General features: G+C 49.6%; 1 protein-coding gene and 3 non-coding genes across 4 annotated transcripts; 2 read left to right on the forward strand and 2 right to left on the reverse strand.

Moving 5' to 3' along the window:
* Positions 1-7,613, reverse strand: lfng (LFNG O-fucosylpeptide 3-beta-N-acetylglucosaminyltransferase). Its single transcript, XM_035616048.2, has 8 exons — positions 7,075-7,613; positions 3,172-3,220; positions 2,876-2,978; positions 2,633-2,786; positions 2,431-2,516; positions 1,960-2,125; positions 1,781-1,866; positions 1-1,669 (listed from the first exon to the last, which is right to left on the reverse strand). Exons 1-8 carry the CDS (start codon positions 7,480-7,482, stop codon positions 1,603-1,605), a joined length of 1,119 nt encoding a protein of 372 aa, XP_035471941.1. The 5' UTR covers positions 7,483-7,613; the 3' UTR covers positions 1-1,602.
* Positions 7,614-10,475: 2,862 nt separating this feature from the next.
* trnac-gca lies at positions 10,476-10,547 on the reverse strand. The gene has a single exon. It is a non-coding gene; the product is annotated as a tRNA-Cys (tRNA).
* Positions 10,548-12,902: 2,355 nt separating this feature from the next.
* trnac-gca lies at positions 12,903-12,974 on the forward strand. The gene has a single exon. It is a non-coding gene; the product is annotated as a tRNA-Cys (tRNA).
* A 3,050-nt stretch (positions 12,975-16,024) lies between these two features.
* trnac-gca lies at positions 16,025-16,096 on the forward strand. Its single transcript has one exon. It is a non-coding gene; the product is annotated as a tRNA-Cys (tRNA).
* Positions 16,097-17,196: the final 1,100 nt, after the last annotated feature.

The following is a 17,196-nucleotide window of genomic DNA, read 5'->3' on the forward strand; positions in this document are numbered from 1 at the left end:
CAAAGTTTCTCAGTGGTTATGCACTTTTATTCAGAGTTCCAGGTCCCACTGTGGGTCCCGAAAGAAGCTGATACCACGATCAGGCTCATAATTTCCTGAGAAGCCAGAATAGGGAATGAACTGCACGAACCCCTCCAGATACTGGAGAATAAACAGCACGGTTGAATCGTCACACACAGTCCAAAGCAGTACAACAATCGTGTCCAGGTCATTAAAAGCATTATGTAAACCACGAAGGGCGGGGGAAATTACATCCTAAGCATATACAGTAACTACTCATTTAAAAAGGCACAGTACACAATACTGTAATCCAGATGTACAGCAAAACCCAATATGGGTGAGAGATAACACGGAGGGAACAATCACCTCCATGTGGAAACACCGATGTTGCTCCTGCTAAGTCTTCACCTCACAGGCCTCAACAGTAACCAGCCAATATTATGTGTAAATAAAGAAGAATTCATGTTAATAATAATAATAATAATAATAATGCCAGCAGAGAGGCTCATCAGTCCTTTGTGCAAACTCTTACAGACGGTGGCTCGGATTACGCACGTGGTTATTATTTGCATACCACGGTTCAAACTGCTGTTTCTTTTACTATTTTGGGTTCTCGGTCTCGAGCTTAAAGTCAGTAACTCTCCGCCGCTGAGCCTTTTGAGGTGAAGCGTCTTCTCAGGAGCAAACGTCAGCGCTCATTTGAAATTCAGCTGTGCAATCATCAAACAAAAAACAAACATCTTCTTTTTTTCCCAAAGCGATTCAAAAGCTGATTGTAACCCCGAATCAAAATCTCCTACACCCATTATTCTTCCCTGATTGTGACAAATGCAAGGAGCGTTATTAAATAAAAATACACAATGAATAGATGTTGAGATTTTGAGGGGCTAATATAAATTCTTTTCTTTTCGTTTGGACACCAATCTGAGGAATGTCAAGGACGTAAATTAGGTCAGTTCACCCCCAGAAATAAAAAAATTAAAAAAGGGAAAAGTGCTTTTTCCTGATATACCTCAGATTGGGTCGCCAAAGGATGCTTTTGGAAATCTGCCTATATTGCCAGCTCAGGTTTGAGAGAAAAAAAATATAACACTGTTAACTTAAAAGCACAAAAAAACAACTTCATACTGGAGCGTTCGTCCGGAGTCATCTGAATCAAAAGATCGTAGCAAAAATTCCTGGCTAAAAACAAATTACATACCGTGGACCTGAATGGCATTTTTGAAAGCTAAAAATAACACATGTTAATGTAAAAAGCTGGCAAAAAGGCTTGTATATATGACAATACATTCTATGAGAATTGCAGATACATTTACAAGCAACATATACATCACAAAGCCCAAATGATTGCCTGCAAAGCTGAAAGCCGCCTCCTGCCGGGAGCTGGAGTCCCCCGCCCATCGCGTGGGGGCGGGGCTCCTGGATCCGGACGGGAAGAAATAGTCCCAAAAAACGGGCCGCACAGCAGCCCAGTAAAACTATTAAAGGCCGCGCGCCACTGCAGCAACAGCAGCCGCGCGGTCTAATACTAAACACTGGTCCCCTCGAGCCTTTCAGATACCGAGGCGCGATGGGGACGAGGATGAGAAAGGAGCAGTCGCCCTAAAAGGCAACCTGGGGTGGACACCATGGGGTGTCAGGATACAGGAGACAGTGCACAGACTTGAACCTGGGAGGAGAAGAAAAAAAAGAGCAGGTCGGAGTTAGGACTTGTTGGAAAGTTTCCGACGCTGTGATTTGAATCCGCGTCGCGCCTTTCAATGCGAGACAGGCCGCTCACCTGGATGGATCCTCCTCCACGGGGAAAGCCCCTTTCAAATTGATGATGTTGCTCTTGTTTTCGAACATCCCATAACTGAGGGTGATCTGGAAGGGGGATTGCAGCGGAGACGTGAGCAACACAGAAAAGACGACGGCTGTGGAGAACGCTGCGTAACGCGAACAGTGCTGTTCATTCACCTGCTTGTGAATCTCAGAGCGCGACACCTGTTGCAGGTTCTCCAGGTGGGAGTGGAACAGGTTGCTGCGCGTCAGCGGGACCCCCAGCACCGACTCGATGATGTAGCCGATGGTGCAGTCGTCGGGCAGACGGATTTTCTCCGCCGTGTTCATGAAGTGGCCGCCGCTGGAACGGAGGGAAGATAGACGTCACTGAGCAGTTCAAAACATAGTCGGAGTCCGAACACCGAGGCGCTCATGTGACTTGTCCGTGATGCTGTTCTCACGCTCGACTGACCGACAGCGACACCGTTCTCGCGGATGTCGTGACTATGCCAACGTGGGATGCTGTTTTGTTGCGTATTTCCCGAATGTTGGTGTGACCTTCGAGGCCCCCTTTTTCTTTTCTGGCTGCTCTCGTCCTCAAGACCCGGTGACGGATGTGAAGTCTGCGCGGTCGAGTGATAATACAGAGGTGCATCTAAAACCTACCTTGCCCACGGGCTCATCTTCAGTGCCAGACCCCGGCTCACGCAGAAGCCCGCTCCTCCGGTAGCAAACCAGAAGTTGACTGGTTTCTAGAAGAGAGGAGACAGAAAACGTGTGTTGAGACGTACAGGGTCACCTGACAAATGACCTGGGAGGCACGGCCTCGAATATCGTACGGTCCTGAAAATAAGAGTCCTCCGCGTACCATCTTGTTGTCCCCCAGCCTCTCCGTGGCCTCTATGGGCCGGTCCAGGCTGGGTTTACCGATGTACATGTCCTGGGTGTGGGGGTACTGGGACAGGTGCTTCACAAGAGTCCGAACATTCACGTAGTTGTCGTCGTCGACGTGACAGAACCACCTGAGCAGCAGGAACAGAGGAATTGTTAGCCCCCGGGACGTTCAGAACCCAATGCAGCGGTCAACCACTTGGCGATAAACAATACTTACTTTTTCCCCGACTCTATGAACTTGTCATATTCCACCGCCATCTTGCAGGACAGAGCTTGTCGGCTGTGAGCCGCGGAGCAGTTGGTGTTGATTGCATGACTCCCTGTGGCGACAGAGAAAAAATAAATGTAAGAGTTGACATCATCAATGGGGGCTCTATGTGTTTGAATACCATCTTTCAGAGAGGCACGAAGAGGTCAGAGCAGAATTTTGATGGCCCTTTAGAATATTCCCAGCTAGTGTAAAACAATGTGAATGTCTGTCCCCGCCATGACACCCCCCCTCGTAAAACTCACCCATTTTCCTTTTCAGCTCCTCGTCTTCTCCGTCGGTGAAGATGTAAGTCTGCGAAAAGCCAAAAAAAAAAAACAGGGGACACGTCAGATGAGTGGACTCGCCTCCTTCAACATCGAAACCGCCGGCATGTGAAGCAGCCACACGATCCAAAAATGTGACAGTGTGTCCAAAGTCCCCCGTGCTCCTCTGGAACCCGGTGTGATTAGCATCGATCAACGCGCCCTTTATGCGGCGGAAAACACGCCGAGTTAAACAACCCCTTGCCCCGATAAAGGCCTTTTGTCCCTGCGTTTCACTCTCTCCATGGCAACTGTGCAGCCTCCCCGAAGCATCCCAGACGTAGAACAAAGGCGGAGGCAGACTGTCCGGCCCCCGCACACATCCCCATTCGTGTGTCCCCATCCCCCGGCCGGGCCCCCCCCCTGCACTCGGCCGGAACCTGCTGCCGGGGGCCGCGACGTGCTGAACGGCGGCGGCTACGACCGCAGCATAAAGAAAGAAAGAAAGAAGTTACAGTCGCCGCGGATCTGACGGAGCACGGTTCCCTTTGTGCTCGCTGCTCTGCGAAGGCCGACAGGTATCGGACGGGTTCAGAGAGACGTGACCCCGCAGGCACTTGTCGCCTGTAGCGGTTGCTCATCGAAAAAAAAGGAGTTGACAACAAAGTGCACTTTAAAAAAGAGAAAGACAAAAGAGCAGGTGAAGATTAGACTCCTCTTTGTGGCGGCTCGCGCTGAGCAGGTGCGAGCCGGTGAATGGTGGTGATGAGAAGGCCGCCCGGGGCCCGCCGGGCTCCTGTAACCGCCAGTGGTGTTGTTTACTCTCCACCTGAGGTGAGGCAGCACCTGCCGAGCATCGCGCCGCCTTATCTACGCCGCGTGTCCTTACACGCCAGGTCGTGGTGCCTTCTACCCCCCCTCCCCACCGACAGAGCACTTTCTGTCAGCGTTACAACTTCCTGCGAGTTTGCAACCCCGCTGCCAAGTAACTGAGACGTGTGCTCTGCCTCTAGAAAGGCCCCGTCCGACTCCAGAATGAAACAACACGTCTTTCGACGGTGGGGGGGGGGGGCAATGCCGCTCGGAACCGTTTATGGAACAAAGTCGGACGCAGATGTTGCCCAACGCTGAGGCCTTGATCCTGTATTTGTTTAAGGAAGGGTGGTGGTTTCACTGGTGACGGGATCAGAGGCTCCGAAGGCCCCGCTGAATGGACGGCCTAATCACCGAGGCAGCTGCCAGAGCTGCCGGGGCATTGACAGAAAGACAAGGAGGGGGAGGAGGAGGAGTTGGGGTGGAATCTCGCCGCTGATTAGTAAATCGAAAACCGTGTGTGGCCATTCACCCCCCCCCCCCCGTCCTGCCCCCTCCCTCCCTGGGACACATGCACGGCCCGGAGCCTCTTGAATAGAACAATGCTGTGAGTTTTCATGCTGGGTAAAGTCTCCGCTGGGTAAATTCTAAATATGTTTGCCAGCATTTGCATACAGCTGCGGGAGTTAACTAAAGAGAAGGCTCCTGGGGAAGATTTGTGATTTTTTTTTCTTCTGTCTGTCTTTTTGTTCTCTTAACTGAAACGTATGAAGAACTGTTACTTTCGTGGGAATACTAATTCAAACAACAATAACAAAAAAAATTCAAAAAAAAGGAAAAAGAAAAAGAAAGATTGGCTGTGTGAAGCAGAGATAAGAGGCCAAGGACAATGAGGAGAGGAGTGCAAAGAGAGTGTGTGTGTGTGTGTGTGGGGGGTGGGGTGGGGGGGGGGCTCCGCTCCAGACCACAGGAAGGCCTGGCACGGCCCTGTCTGAGCCGAGCGTGGTGCCTGGCTGGCTGTCTCCAGCTCCACCGGAAGGAAGGGCATCAGCCCCCCCCCTGGCCGCCACCTCCACCCTGACTCCGTCCCCCTTCTGTCCCAGACATCTGGAGTATTTTCAGCACTTTTTTCATCGGGCCTAATGATTTGGAGAGCAGCGCCCGTGAGACACAATAGCGAGAGATGAATAGACAAATGGTGTCTAACTTTTACATTGGGGGAAACGGGGGAAATACTAGAAAACAGGAAAAGGGGCACTATATGTAAAAAAAAAAATTAAAAAAAAGGGCAAATTGAGATTTCTGTTTAAAAAGAAGAAGTAGAAAAAAGATTTCACAGTAACTTTTTTCTTTGGTTTGACATTTATCCGCCACAAAGAGCGGCATTGACCGAGACGCCTACCGGTTGGTTTTTACAGAGAAAATGCTATTTATGCTCTGAATGGGCTCAAACATTAAGAAAGGCCCCGGGCGCCATTGTGTCAGCACACAGCTATCGCCGAGATAATCTACCCTCACTTCTCTTCGTGTCAACAGCAGCGGACAGCAGCTCCATCTGCATAGGAACAAAGAAATCTCCTTTTTAAGCGAGAGAATTAAAAAAAAAAAAAGAGAGAAGTCGACTCATAATGACCGCTTTGCTCTTGCGCCCGTAAAACTCTCAGGCCCTTGTGTGCGAGAGCCACAAAAGTGATTCAGACGCACGGACAGATGTTCCGTCAGCTGAGCGTGAGAATCAAGACCTGGGCGCGGAGGATGGCCATGCGCGCGGCGGTGGGAACCCGGAGCGTCGTATGGCTGGCATTAAGGCCGCCCCCTTTGTTCTGGGTCTCCCGACCACCTGGCACCCGTCCTGCAGGAACTCCCACCCCGCATTGTGGCGCTCGCTCCGTCCTTTCTTTTTGTCCCCAGCTGCCCGGCCGGTGAGCCCTGCTGTTAGCTCTGTGCGACGGGTTAACCAGCAACATCTAACCACACTAGTAATTACAAACCCATTAGCACAATCACCGCACAATACGAGCAAATGATTTCAGTCTGGTCGAGGAGGGGGGGGGGGGGGGGGGGGGGGGGGGGGGGGGGGGGGGGGGGGGGGGTGGCTATTAACACGAGCGAGGTGCAGGTAATTCTGTCTGGCCGGGGACCGAGGCGGCCTTTTATTGGTACAATTTTCCCTGACATCATCAAACGCATCTCCCCAAACTTTAGGGTAGAGGAGAGTGTGACAGCAGCCAAGGCCAAATTAAAGAGACTTTTGTGAAAGGAGCACATCTGACACATCTGGGGGCAAGATACAAATGATTGTGACGAGGCCTGTTCTCCTACACACTGTAACCATGCGGGCGAGGAGCTGGGTTCTCAAGGCTGCATATTCATACCCAGCACAGCCCTGCCGCCTACATAGATGCACCCCTTTTGTCCCATCCATCCCCATTAACGAAGCCCCCCGGTTTTCCCCGTCCCTTCAGCGAAGCTTGACCCAGACTCAGCTCCCACGTTCCCATGGAGAGAGGGGAGACGAGGGGCTGGGGAGGGGGGAAAAAAGCCTTTCTTCCCTTCTTTTCAGAGAGACGCTTTGTGTGTGCTGGAAGGGGGACAGCGCTGGACTCGGTGCTGTGAGGCATCCATTGCACCGGGGGCATTCACAGGGACACCCCGAAAGAGAAGGGGGATAATAGAGAGCGGGGAGTGAAGAGGGGGGGGGGGCTTGACAAGAGGGAGAAGTGGGAGTCCTGCAACGGCTCCCCTCCGTTCTCAGGGGCATCACTCAAGAGGAGAACAAGAAGTGACAGAGCCGAGGAGACTCAGCACGGTTATAACAGGGGGTTGTGTGGCTGTTCCAGTGTGTCATCTGGTGACATGGGGGGGGGGGGGCAATGCAGAACTGTAAGCAGCAGGCATCACCTCCATGTGTACACTGGGTCATTGTTAAGAAACAATGACATCCACCCACCCACACACACACACACACACACACACACACACACAGATCTTATCCAAAAAGATTGTTTGTTATTCAGCTTGTGCATGCACAGTGTATAAAGGCCCGCTACGTGAATGGCATCGGGGATGACGTTTGCACTGCTCCTGTACCTGTTGCACGTTCCTGGAGATCCAGGTGTCCAGCAGCAGGTTCAGCCTGGGCCGGTGGAACTTCTTGGTGGTCTTCACGGCGATGAAGATGTCGTCGGCGCCGATGTCCTCGGCCGGCGGCGGCGCGCCGGACGCCCGGGACCGCGCGGGCCTCTCCGCCTCCCTGCGCCCGCGCGTCAGCCTGGTGAAGTACGCCGAGAATCCCGCGTTGACCTGCGCGCCCTCGGGCCGCGCGTCGTCCGCGGCCTCCTGGAGGAGGGAGCGCGTCCCGGCGGCGTCCTCCGCGCCGCGCGCCCCCTCCTCCGGCTGGCCCCGGTGATGCTGCACGGCGACCAGCAGCAGCAGCAGGCACAGGCACGCCGTGCTGACCACGCTGATCGCGGTCTTCTTTCCGTTATTCTTCAGCATGATTCACAGCTAAACGACGACCGAAAGGATCTCCAATGCAAAGTCCATAGGGTAATGTTTCGTCCTAATCAATAAACTGGGTCCGATGGATGACGGGTCCGTCCGGGCGCATAGCTGAATATCGAATAAGACACAAGTTACCAAGGGAAATATATAAGCTTTGCATGCTGGCCACGCCCCGTGGGCGGTCCTTGAACGCAGCGTGCCGGTCGGTGACGCGACAATGGGGCGTGGTTATAACCCTTTCTCTCCTTCTCTGTCTGTGTGTGTGTGTGTGTGTGTGTGTGTGTGTGTGTGTGTGTGCGCGTGTGTGTGTGTGTGTGTGTGTGTGTGCGTGTGCGTGTGTGTGTGTGTGTGTGCGTGTGTGTGTGTGTGTGTGTGTGTGCGCGTGTGTGTGTGTGTGTGTGGGCGTGTTTGTGTGTGTGTCATCATAGGTTACAATTGGGCAACAGATTTCACACTAAGTACCAGTCAGTTGGGAAAAGGCAGATTTATGGTGGTTGTGTGTGTGTGTGTGTGTGTGTGTGTGTGTGTGTGTGTGTGTGTGTGTCTTTTACAGATACTACGAGTGAAAGATTGACCCAAAGAAAACAGAGGTGCTCACATCGGGGGAAAAGGTGTGTGTCTTCACACGCAACACTCAAAGTTTTATTTTCCAAAATCAGTTCTTCTTTTTTTCCTTTTTTTTCCAAGGTGAAGTGTTTTAAACTCCGCCGATTGTGAGTTGGGTGTTCACCAGAGAAACGGGGGCCCCATTGTTCCTCGCTGACCTTGTGAGGACTCTAAACAGTTGGCCCATTCCTCAACACTTGTTATTCAAATTTTGGCTCTCACAACTGAGGGCCGTCTGGCGCTGGGACGCCGACCAAAATGGGACTCCCATTTAGAACCAACGCGCAGCTGCTGGAGCCTCAGAAACACCACCCGGCTCCCGACAATCGCCTAATACTGACACGGTTTAGCATGAAACAAGTCACACATTTGCTTGGGTGCCAGATTGGAGATGTCTGTTATGTACAAAGTGTTTTGCTGAAAATATTACCAACTTGCAAAGTAGGAAGAAAAGCACGCAGGTCGGGCGCAACAAGTGAACGCACACCAGTGCAGATACTGGGCGGGTTCGGCTTTGGGTCAAACTCAACAGTGTTGTACTTTAAGATGTATGAGGGAACGGCTCAGTCGTGGCAGTAACAGATTTTCCGACACGTCCTGCGTCTCCATAGTTAACTCCTCTGGCACCACAAATGTGCCTCTCCAAAGAGGAGAAACTTCTTTTTTTTCCCGCTGCAGGTGTTTTATTCATTCCAATTCTGGGACAAACAGCGCCTGAGTTACCTCTCCGCTTTGTTGCCTCTGACTGGGCCTTTTGTCCACCTTTTAAAAGTGTGCACAGAGAGGCGGTTTTTAAAGGCCAGTGTAAGAAACCAGGCGGAGGGGGCCGTCCCTGTGGCCTTCTTTCTTCTTCGATTCACCGCCTCACACACACTTTGCGGTTGTGCTGTAAACCATTTAGCAATGTAATCTGCTTACACGTAGGAGGAGGAGGACGTGAGGTTAAATGTTTGCCAAGTTTTATTAATTCAGCTTCCAAAAAAAAAAGTTGCGTTGAACAAATGAACGACCGAGGAGAAAACGAGATCAGCATATTGAGAGACTTCCCAGCATGCATTGTTCCAGAGTTTAAAACTCTCCGGCAGAAGCGTGGATGGATTCAGGGGAAATGGGCGCCCTGGTCATTCGTTATGCAGTTATTGAAATGGCAAGTTCTCCGTTTGAATTCGCCCCGACCTCCCTCACAGTTCATAGTTTATTTCTGCTTTGTACTTCCTCTTGAAATCGCCCCGCAACTCCTCCTCATCTTTTACCCCCCTCTCTATCAAACACCGCCGCCGAATACCAGAGATTAAATACCAGTTTACTTCAGACAGGCCCACTTCCTCGCCATAGTGCCCACAAACCCACAAGTAAACACCACAGCGTGTTTGATTCCCCCCCCCCACCCCCGATCGTATCAGCGCGCTGGGGGATCTGAGCGGCCTCAGACGGATGGTTGAAATTAAAGCTCTGCTATTCATGGTTCCTGCTTTTTACAACACCGATTGAACACGACGCACATTGTAATACAGCAGTTAAAGAATCACAGTGTCTTCAAGACAACAAGACCAGTCCGTCATCTCTGCGACCATCCCACAACTGTCCAAAAATATATCATTAAAGCACTAAATATCTCCTTTTTTTATTCCCTGGTGCACACAACAAACAACGAAAACCGAAAACACATGGGCGCACACTCGGCGCTGGAAGACGTCAGCTTTAACTTGATACTCTACATGGTATATGTCGTCGGAACGTGGAAGACATTAGCTCCAGGCCACATCACTCTTTTCAACTCATCATGTTTCCGTTTATTTTGTACTTCAGCTTGTTTAATATTCCCCCGGATGGTTGAGATTTTTTGAAGCTTTTGAAGCTTCTCATGTTTGTTTGTTTTTAAATCTAAGATGCTGCTGTGCAAGCGTTCACATCTCCTGCACACTAAACTCAGAAACATCTCCCCCCCCCCTTTTGCCGCTCCTTAGCATTAACGTTCGTCGCTTTCAGACATGCACTGAGCTCGGGACATTTCACAGGGGCTTGTGTCTGAGAACGCAAATGTTACATTACATTTTCCAGAACTTGTCCCTGCCCGCCCCCTTGTAAAATATCTGAAAAAATGTCCGAAATGTCACGGCGAGTGAGTGGTCGCTCCACCCCGGCGCCACCCCTCGCCTCAATGTTGCAGAAATGTAACTGTTTACCCGATGCTGACGATCTCCTGCTGGTTTCTTCGTGTAAACCGCTTTGCAGTACATCCATATGGTAAATGGAAAGCATTTTAGGGTTAAGGACACATTCCTCAAGGACACATTCACATCCCAACCCGGCAGACGCCAGCACCAAGCTAAGCGGTAACTTCTCTACCACCTGGGCCACGGTCAGCTATATAAAACTGTAGGGGGCATCCGGATTTGAACCGGAGACCTCTTGATCTGCAGTCAAATGCTCTACCACTGAGCTATACCCCCTGTGTGTTCATGTCCTATGACCTTTTCTGAACAAAATTCTACATGTATAAGTTATTGTCAAGTAGCTTTTAAAGGTGGAGTCAAGGCTTCATGTGGAATAACACTCGGCCGACTCTGAGAATCGACGGATGGGAGCTCGGCGGTGGGATCGGTCCTCGGCTGTGTTTGTTTTCCCCTCATGGACACACTAACTCCGACGGGATTACAGGTCACACCCGAAGTGAGAACCAGAACTCGGCTCGAGTTCTCTCAGAGGACCACGGCTGAGAATGTTGCAACAAATAAATACGACCCACTTTCTAATTGATCTCCAGAGGGTCTTCCCATCGTCCCGAATGGACGTCTTGAACTGGCGAAAGAGGGTCTAAGAGATAAGGAAGGACAGCACATGTCAATAATCATGGGAAAGACGATGTTGATGCAAACTCTGTCTTGATTATCAATAGTTTCTGATGTCGTGCTATGATGGAGCAGGTTTCCAGATCCTCAAATAACAGCAATACTGCCACTGAAATACTTGATTTTTAGTAAAATGACTACACAATTGTAGTTGATCATGGTAGAGACAGTTTTACCTGTTTTATGTGCACACAAAACTCGCGTGGTTTGATTTATAACAATCACATTTCCTCAGTTCATCATATGTTTCCTGTGTAAAATTATATCTATAGCTGAAGATAAATGGGATGGGGTAAAAAGTACAAAATCTGCATGGAGCATGAAGTAGCATGAAATGGAAGTGCCTCAAACTTTTCCCGGAGGGGTCGTATGTAGACGAGAAACGCAAATGTCTGCCAAAGCAGCTCGATTTGTCCGTGCCTGCGAGGTCACAACGCTGGCATGCCCGGACATGTTGAACACGATCATTTATTCCGTTAAATAAACCACCCATAAGTCCGGTACATATTTTGTCAGAAGCCAATCTGGTTTCTCTCCCCCCCCCCCCCCCCCCCCCCCCCCCCCCCCCCCCCGACAGCGTGGACTTCTCTCTCCACTGTACAAATCTATTTATTGTTGCTGGAAACTGTATATTCACTCGAGACCCTTCTGGGTTTATGTTTCCACTCAGAGCTCAATAAACTCGTGGGACAAACACTCCACTCAAGAGTGCCTCTGAAAGCCGTCGACAACTCTGAAGGTTATCTCCAAATCAGATATGTGATGTAAATGTTAAGAGGGAGGAAGGTGGCGGCGGACCAAAACAAAAGGCCTGTGAAAAGGTCTCTTGTGTTGAGGTAAAGGGGCCAATTTTCACAATCAGCCTCTTTTTGTCTGTGGCCTGCATTGCTACCTTGCTGGGACGTCCGATGGGAGGTCGGGCAGACAAAGAAACGACACTGGCGTCATTGAGGTGCTCTGAATTGTCTGTTGTGTCCCCTCATCGGGGTCTTTCTTATTGAAATGTGTCGACTGTGTGAGCCATCGCACGACCTGATTTGTTTTTGCTCCGTGATCGCGGCTCATAAATGCGCGGGGAGTGACATCAGCGTGTCTGAGGACAAATCAGTGGCGGTGACGTTCATTCTTAATGTCTTGACTAAACGAACCCCCGGGGGCGAGCGACGTCTCGGGACGTTTTCGGGGGACAAAAGACACGCGACGCTGCAGATCCAATGAAAACAGGAAACTCACGGCTGGTGGTTGACGTCCTATTTTTAAAGTGCCCCCCCCCCCCTCCCTCACTGTCATAATTGTTCCCTTTCACTCTCGTGCTCCATAACCAGCCGAAGCACATGCTATTTGCATAACTGTTCAGACCTGCTCTTCACCCCCAGCCCCTGGCCTACTTCCACTCTGTCAGCCTAATGCTTCCCAGCACTGTCTCTTTGTGCCGACCCGCATTGTTGTGGGGGAACATCAAATGACTGACACATTAAATTGGGAGGGCTCAAGTCTAGTCTGCTTCTTTACAGTCGCACAACTGTGTCTCCAAACAGGGGGAGAGGCACTGGACAGGGGTTGTGAATGATGGGCGCGATTGGCACGGTTCCCTTTTTTTTGTTGTCTCCTCTCTCTGCAGCGTTGCAGGGGAGGAATCTCTGGAACACGACGAGGTGCCGAGATATGATCTGCGTGTATTATGGTGGAAGAATGGGGCTGTGGGATCTGACACTGTGGAAATGACAGAGCGGTCTGATGTGTCAGACTCTCGCGGGACGACCGGCGGAGCGGAGCTGCAGCCAGAGGCGGCTCTGGTGGGAAAGTGCTGAGGTTACGGCCGGGGAGTGTTGTGTGGGTGTTGCACACACTGTGTGTGTGACTCCCCTTTTTTTTTTTTTTTTCCTACAAGGTTTATCTCTGGAAGTTTCTGTCTATGATGGAACAAGAACAATAGATAAAATCACACAAGTGAGAGGGGGTATAGCTCAGTGGTAGAGCATTTGACTGCAGATCAAGAGGTCTCTGGTTCAATTCCGGATGCCCCCTCGACTTATAGAGTTCATTAAAAAAAACCTCTGTTATGAAAACAATGACATGAAGAAAACGTCATCCCTGTTGCCGCTCGTGAAAACGCAAAAGCACTTGACACCTTAGTGACTGTACAACTGGCTGTGATTGTGATGAGATAACATTTTACTTTTATTGTGAGTACAAAAGTTAGAATGGATGTTGTGACATTTTCATTGATTATAAAGCAGCAAACCCTCACACTTTTTTTTCTCAAAGGGTCTTGGAACATTTTTCTTTTTGTTTGTTCCTGTAGTTTGAAATACATTTGACGTTTTGTCTTGTCTCTCTTTCATTTTTATACAAATACAAATTATTTGTGGGGTTTGATTCCTAATGATACTTAAATGCACATTAATGGGGGGAAAAAAAAACACGTTCACCACTGGAGTGAAACATTTACACATATGACTTCCTAGGAGAGAAGTTTCTGGTAGAGTAAAAGAGGAGAAGGAGGAGAAATTCACGATAAAGCAGAAATAATCCTGTAAAGGCAAATTAAAAACACAGGCCTCCATTGTCCAATTCCTGTTAAATACAACTTACTGACTTGTTGATGATACAACTGTTCAGAAATGACAGAACCTTCATTGTGTCCCCCAACGGACTGAAATCAAACCACCAAAAACATAAACCAACAGGAAAGGACCACATATTTCTAAAATGCTAGTTGCCCCCCACGACCTTCATCACAATATTCTCCTCTATATACAGCAGGTCAAGCATCCCCACGGACAGTGTACTCTACACAACATCTAATCTGTTGCTGTTTAGGACTTTGATGGTTGTTTGCTCAGCATCTCAGAGGCCCATTTGCAACCAGACCGATTAATCACCCTGCCTCGGTTTGGCGGTCCTCCACAGTTCCACCTTCCCGTTGCCCTTGCGACTCCGGAGGATTGCAGTAGGTGTTTTTGCAATGCGGCGTGGCAAAGTACAGTCGTGGCTCATTGTTCACCACAAGTCGGCTCCGCGGGGAGTGCGGGTGACATACAGCGACGAGAGAGGCCGGACGAATGAAGGGAGCCGTGACAATGAAAAGCAGATGTGACCGCGGCGGATGTCGTGGCCAAATGACTCCTCTCCTCCCACGTGAGAGCAGCGCGAGACCAGTGCAGCAAATCTTGGCTAATTGTCACGCTGGTAATTGGTTGCACGTACGGAGTTTAACGTAACGTGTGATTCCAGACGCGGACATGGACAAAATTGCACATTTTCCGTAGTTCGCCGTTCACAGTTTGCCGAATGCAACAGGGGGGCAACCGTTCACAACGGCGGGAAAGTTTCCGGAACATTCAGGCGCACATTCATCCGGAATCTTCCAGAGATTTTCCTGCTGCGTTCTCACATGGGCTGACTGGGACAGTTTCCAGACATTTTTACAAATAGGGCTGGTTACGGGAAAAATGTCGGGAGCAACGTTTGCAGAATTGTGTTCTCTCGCGCAGCACCTCGGGAAAGGCTGGGGGGGGGGGCTGACTTCAGTGCATGCAGGAGAGCCACTATTGCTCTAAATCCAGGGGTTGTCATTTTTTCCTGTAATCTCTGATTAGTCATCTATCTCCGAAAAAGCTGTCATTTATTTTCACGATCCGTTAATTGCGATTAAAATCAGGGGACACTGTTGCAGCGATGGCTGGAGGCCGAATTAACGGATTGGAGGCCGAGCAGGGGTTGCCCACACGGCGAACACTCTCAACATACCACCTGTCGGGACGTACTGCATCGGTACAGGCTCCACACGAGCACACAGAAGCACAAACCTTCTTACCAGACAGTCTGTCAGCCGAGAGAATCCGTTCTGTTTGTTACCGGGATTAATTTCTGGCGCAGCTCCAGGGGCAACGAGAGCCGCTTCCATCCCACGGAGCCGCGGTTTATCCCCCGTGGTGGGTCCAACCGGGCTGATCCTCTCATATTAAATGGATTAGCAGCGTCCTGGTCTACTGTCAGGGGCTCAGGAAAGGAATACAGGCATTTAGCATGTTGGCCTTTATTTATTTTGTTCTGACCGAATATCAAAGCGTAAAAATCACAATCACAGTACTCTAACGTGTGAATCCTGGATATATATATATATTTCTTTGAAGTACTTCTGCAGACGAGTGCCAGCAACATGATTCTGCGGCCGACCTCTCAGAGCATTAGCCCCCAGTTCAGCTCCCGCTGCGTCCGTGGGAAACCGTAGAATTAGCACCGCTTACAAGCCGTTTGATTTCCCACGGGAGCGCATCCATGAGCAGGTTATAGGTTGGGATCCGAAAGCTGCATGGCATGATGGGGATCGTGTTGCAGACATCAGGACAGAGTCACATGCAGAGTGTACGGTTGCACTCCGCTCTGACTACATGCCAGGCCGCGTTAACTCTCAGCCCCGTCCAGCCGGAGCTTCAGCCCTTTCCTGTTTGATGCAGCTCACGAGCATGAAAGCGATTCAATTATGATTTCCACTTCTGGAAGACTGCACGTTGAACACAAGTCAGCCTTCGAACATGCGGATGGCAGGTGCTCTTCCGCTCGGTATCAATCTCCATCAGAAGGCAGGCGGCCCCTCGTCCTCGCAGGCTTCCATACGGGCGCCGCGCTAATCGCAGCGGTCAATTGGAGGCTGTCTGTTCTGCAGCCGGGGCCCTCGCACTGCACACAGATGTGCCGAGGTCAGCCCCCGACCCTGGATCAGCCCACTGTCCCGGAAATCTTTAAATTCTTGGTTTATCAAAGTTTTGAAATTTAAAAAAAAAAATCTTTTATTTGGACTATTCATATCAGAGCGTTGATAGTATTTTTTAAATCATGGTTTTTACTTAATAAGCCCAAATTTGAATGTTTGATATCATAATTTTTACATTCTCTCACCTGATGTGGACATTTTAATGCCACATTTTGTTTTTATCTCAAACATTTGATTGATAGAGTCAGAATCAAAGACTTTTTTTTATCTTGAAATTTGGACTTTTATCTTCATAGCTTTAATTCTGTTTGGACATTTTATTTACTGTATCATGTCTTATTTTTGGAGAAAATTATCAGGGGGTATAGCTCAGTGGTAGAGCATTTGACTGCAGATCAAGAGGTCTCCGGTTCAAATCCGGATGCCCCCTTACAGCACGTTTATATCATAAAAGTGTCCCCACAGAAGCATGAGCAGCTTTACTATGACAAAAATTGACAGAAGTAAAAAAACAAAAGTTGTTAATGCTGGCAAAAGGCAATAATGCTTAGAAATGGTAGACCTGTTCACACGATTAATGTATTGATTGATGTTCATATGTAATTTTATGAGAATTTCCATTTTGTCAAATTCCTTACACTTGTAGTTGATTACATTTACCAATAGTACTTGCATGAATTACTGTACATTAATACTCTACAGTTTGCTTCTGCATTGTAAAACAAGGCGTGTGTATCCGCAATCTTCATATTTAATATGGCCGAATGAGAAGTGCAGAATGAGAAGAAATATCTGATCAAAGTGTCATAAATATACAAGTGGATACAGTAGCATGTGAGGTTAAAACACAATTCAGGACAATTCAATTACAAAACGATGTAATCGTCAGATATCATTCTGAAACATCTCTCCTGGCAGATCATTGGAGCTCTTCTGTCAAATGATGTTCCGGACAGTTGTGGTCATATGATCTCATCCCCCCCTCAGCCCTCAGCTCAGCTGGACTCGGCCCGGTCCTTTCACTTCAGGCCGCTCCTGCCTGGCCGAGGCCACGCCCACTCACTGGCCCTTTCCCACAACCTCCAGGCACCTTGGAGGAAGTCATCCATGCATAACTCTGCTCCTTAATCAAAGGCTGAATGCGGAGGTTGTCCCCGAGGTTGGCTGCTGCGAGTGCGGCATTAGCAAAGCACATGCTCTCCTTTCACGCCGGAACAATGCGGCCCTTTGTGTCCGGCCACAAGTGTCTATTTTGATGTAGGAGGGATCTCTCGAGCTGATGGACAATGACAAGGGGATTCCAGGAATAGCACACACAGGATGCATTGAGGAGCGCACACCACCACAAGACTGTCGAGCCCCGCGGCGTGTCACCGTCATCCTCCACAAAAACCCGCCACAGCTGATGCCAAAGATTCATCAGCTGCCCGAGTGATTCCGTCTGTAGCTGTTTTGACAGGCTGGATCTTTATCTCTGCTTTTCACTGATGGAGCTGGTTCTGTCGGGCCCCTCGGAGATGTCAAAGGAAG

The sequence above is a fragment of the Scophthalmus maximus genome, chromosome 17 (genome assembly GCF_022379125.1).
Source record: "Scophthalmus maximus strain ysfricsl-2021 chromosome 17, ASM2237912v1, whole genome shotgun sequence".
NCBI lineage: Eukaryota > Metazoa > Chordata > Actinopteri > Pleuronectiformes > Scophthalmidae > Scophthalmus > Scophthalmus maximus.

Excerpts from the sequence above, each read along its gene's own strand:
- lfng (XM_035616048.2), bottom strand. The coding sequence starts at position 7,482 with ATGCTGAAGAATAACGGAAAGAAGACCGCGATCAGCGTGGTCAGCACG. Across the intron at positions 2,787-2,875 it reads TTCATAGAGTCGGGGAAAAA|GTGGTTCTGTCACGTCGACG; the intron begins GTAAGTATTGTT and ends CCTGCTGCTCAG. Across the intron at positions 2,517-2,632 it reads GGCTGGGGGACAACAAGATG|AAACCAGTCAACTTCTGGTT; the intron begins GTACGCGGAGGA and ends CCTCTCTTCTAG.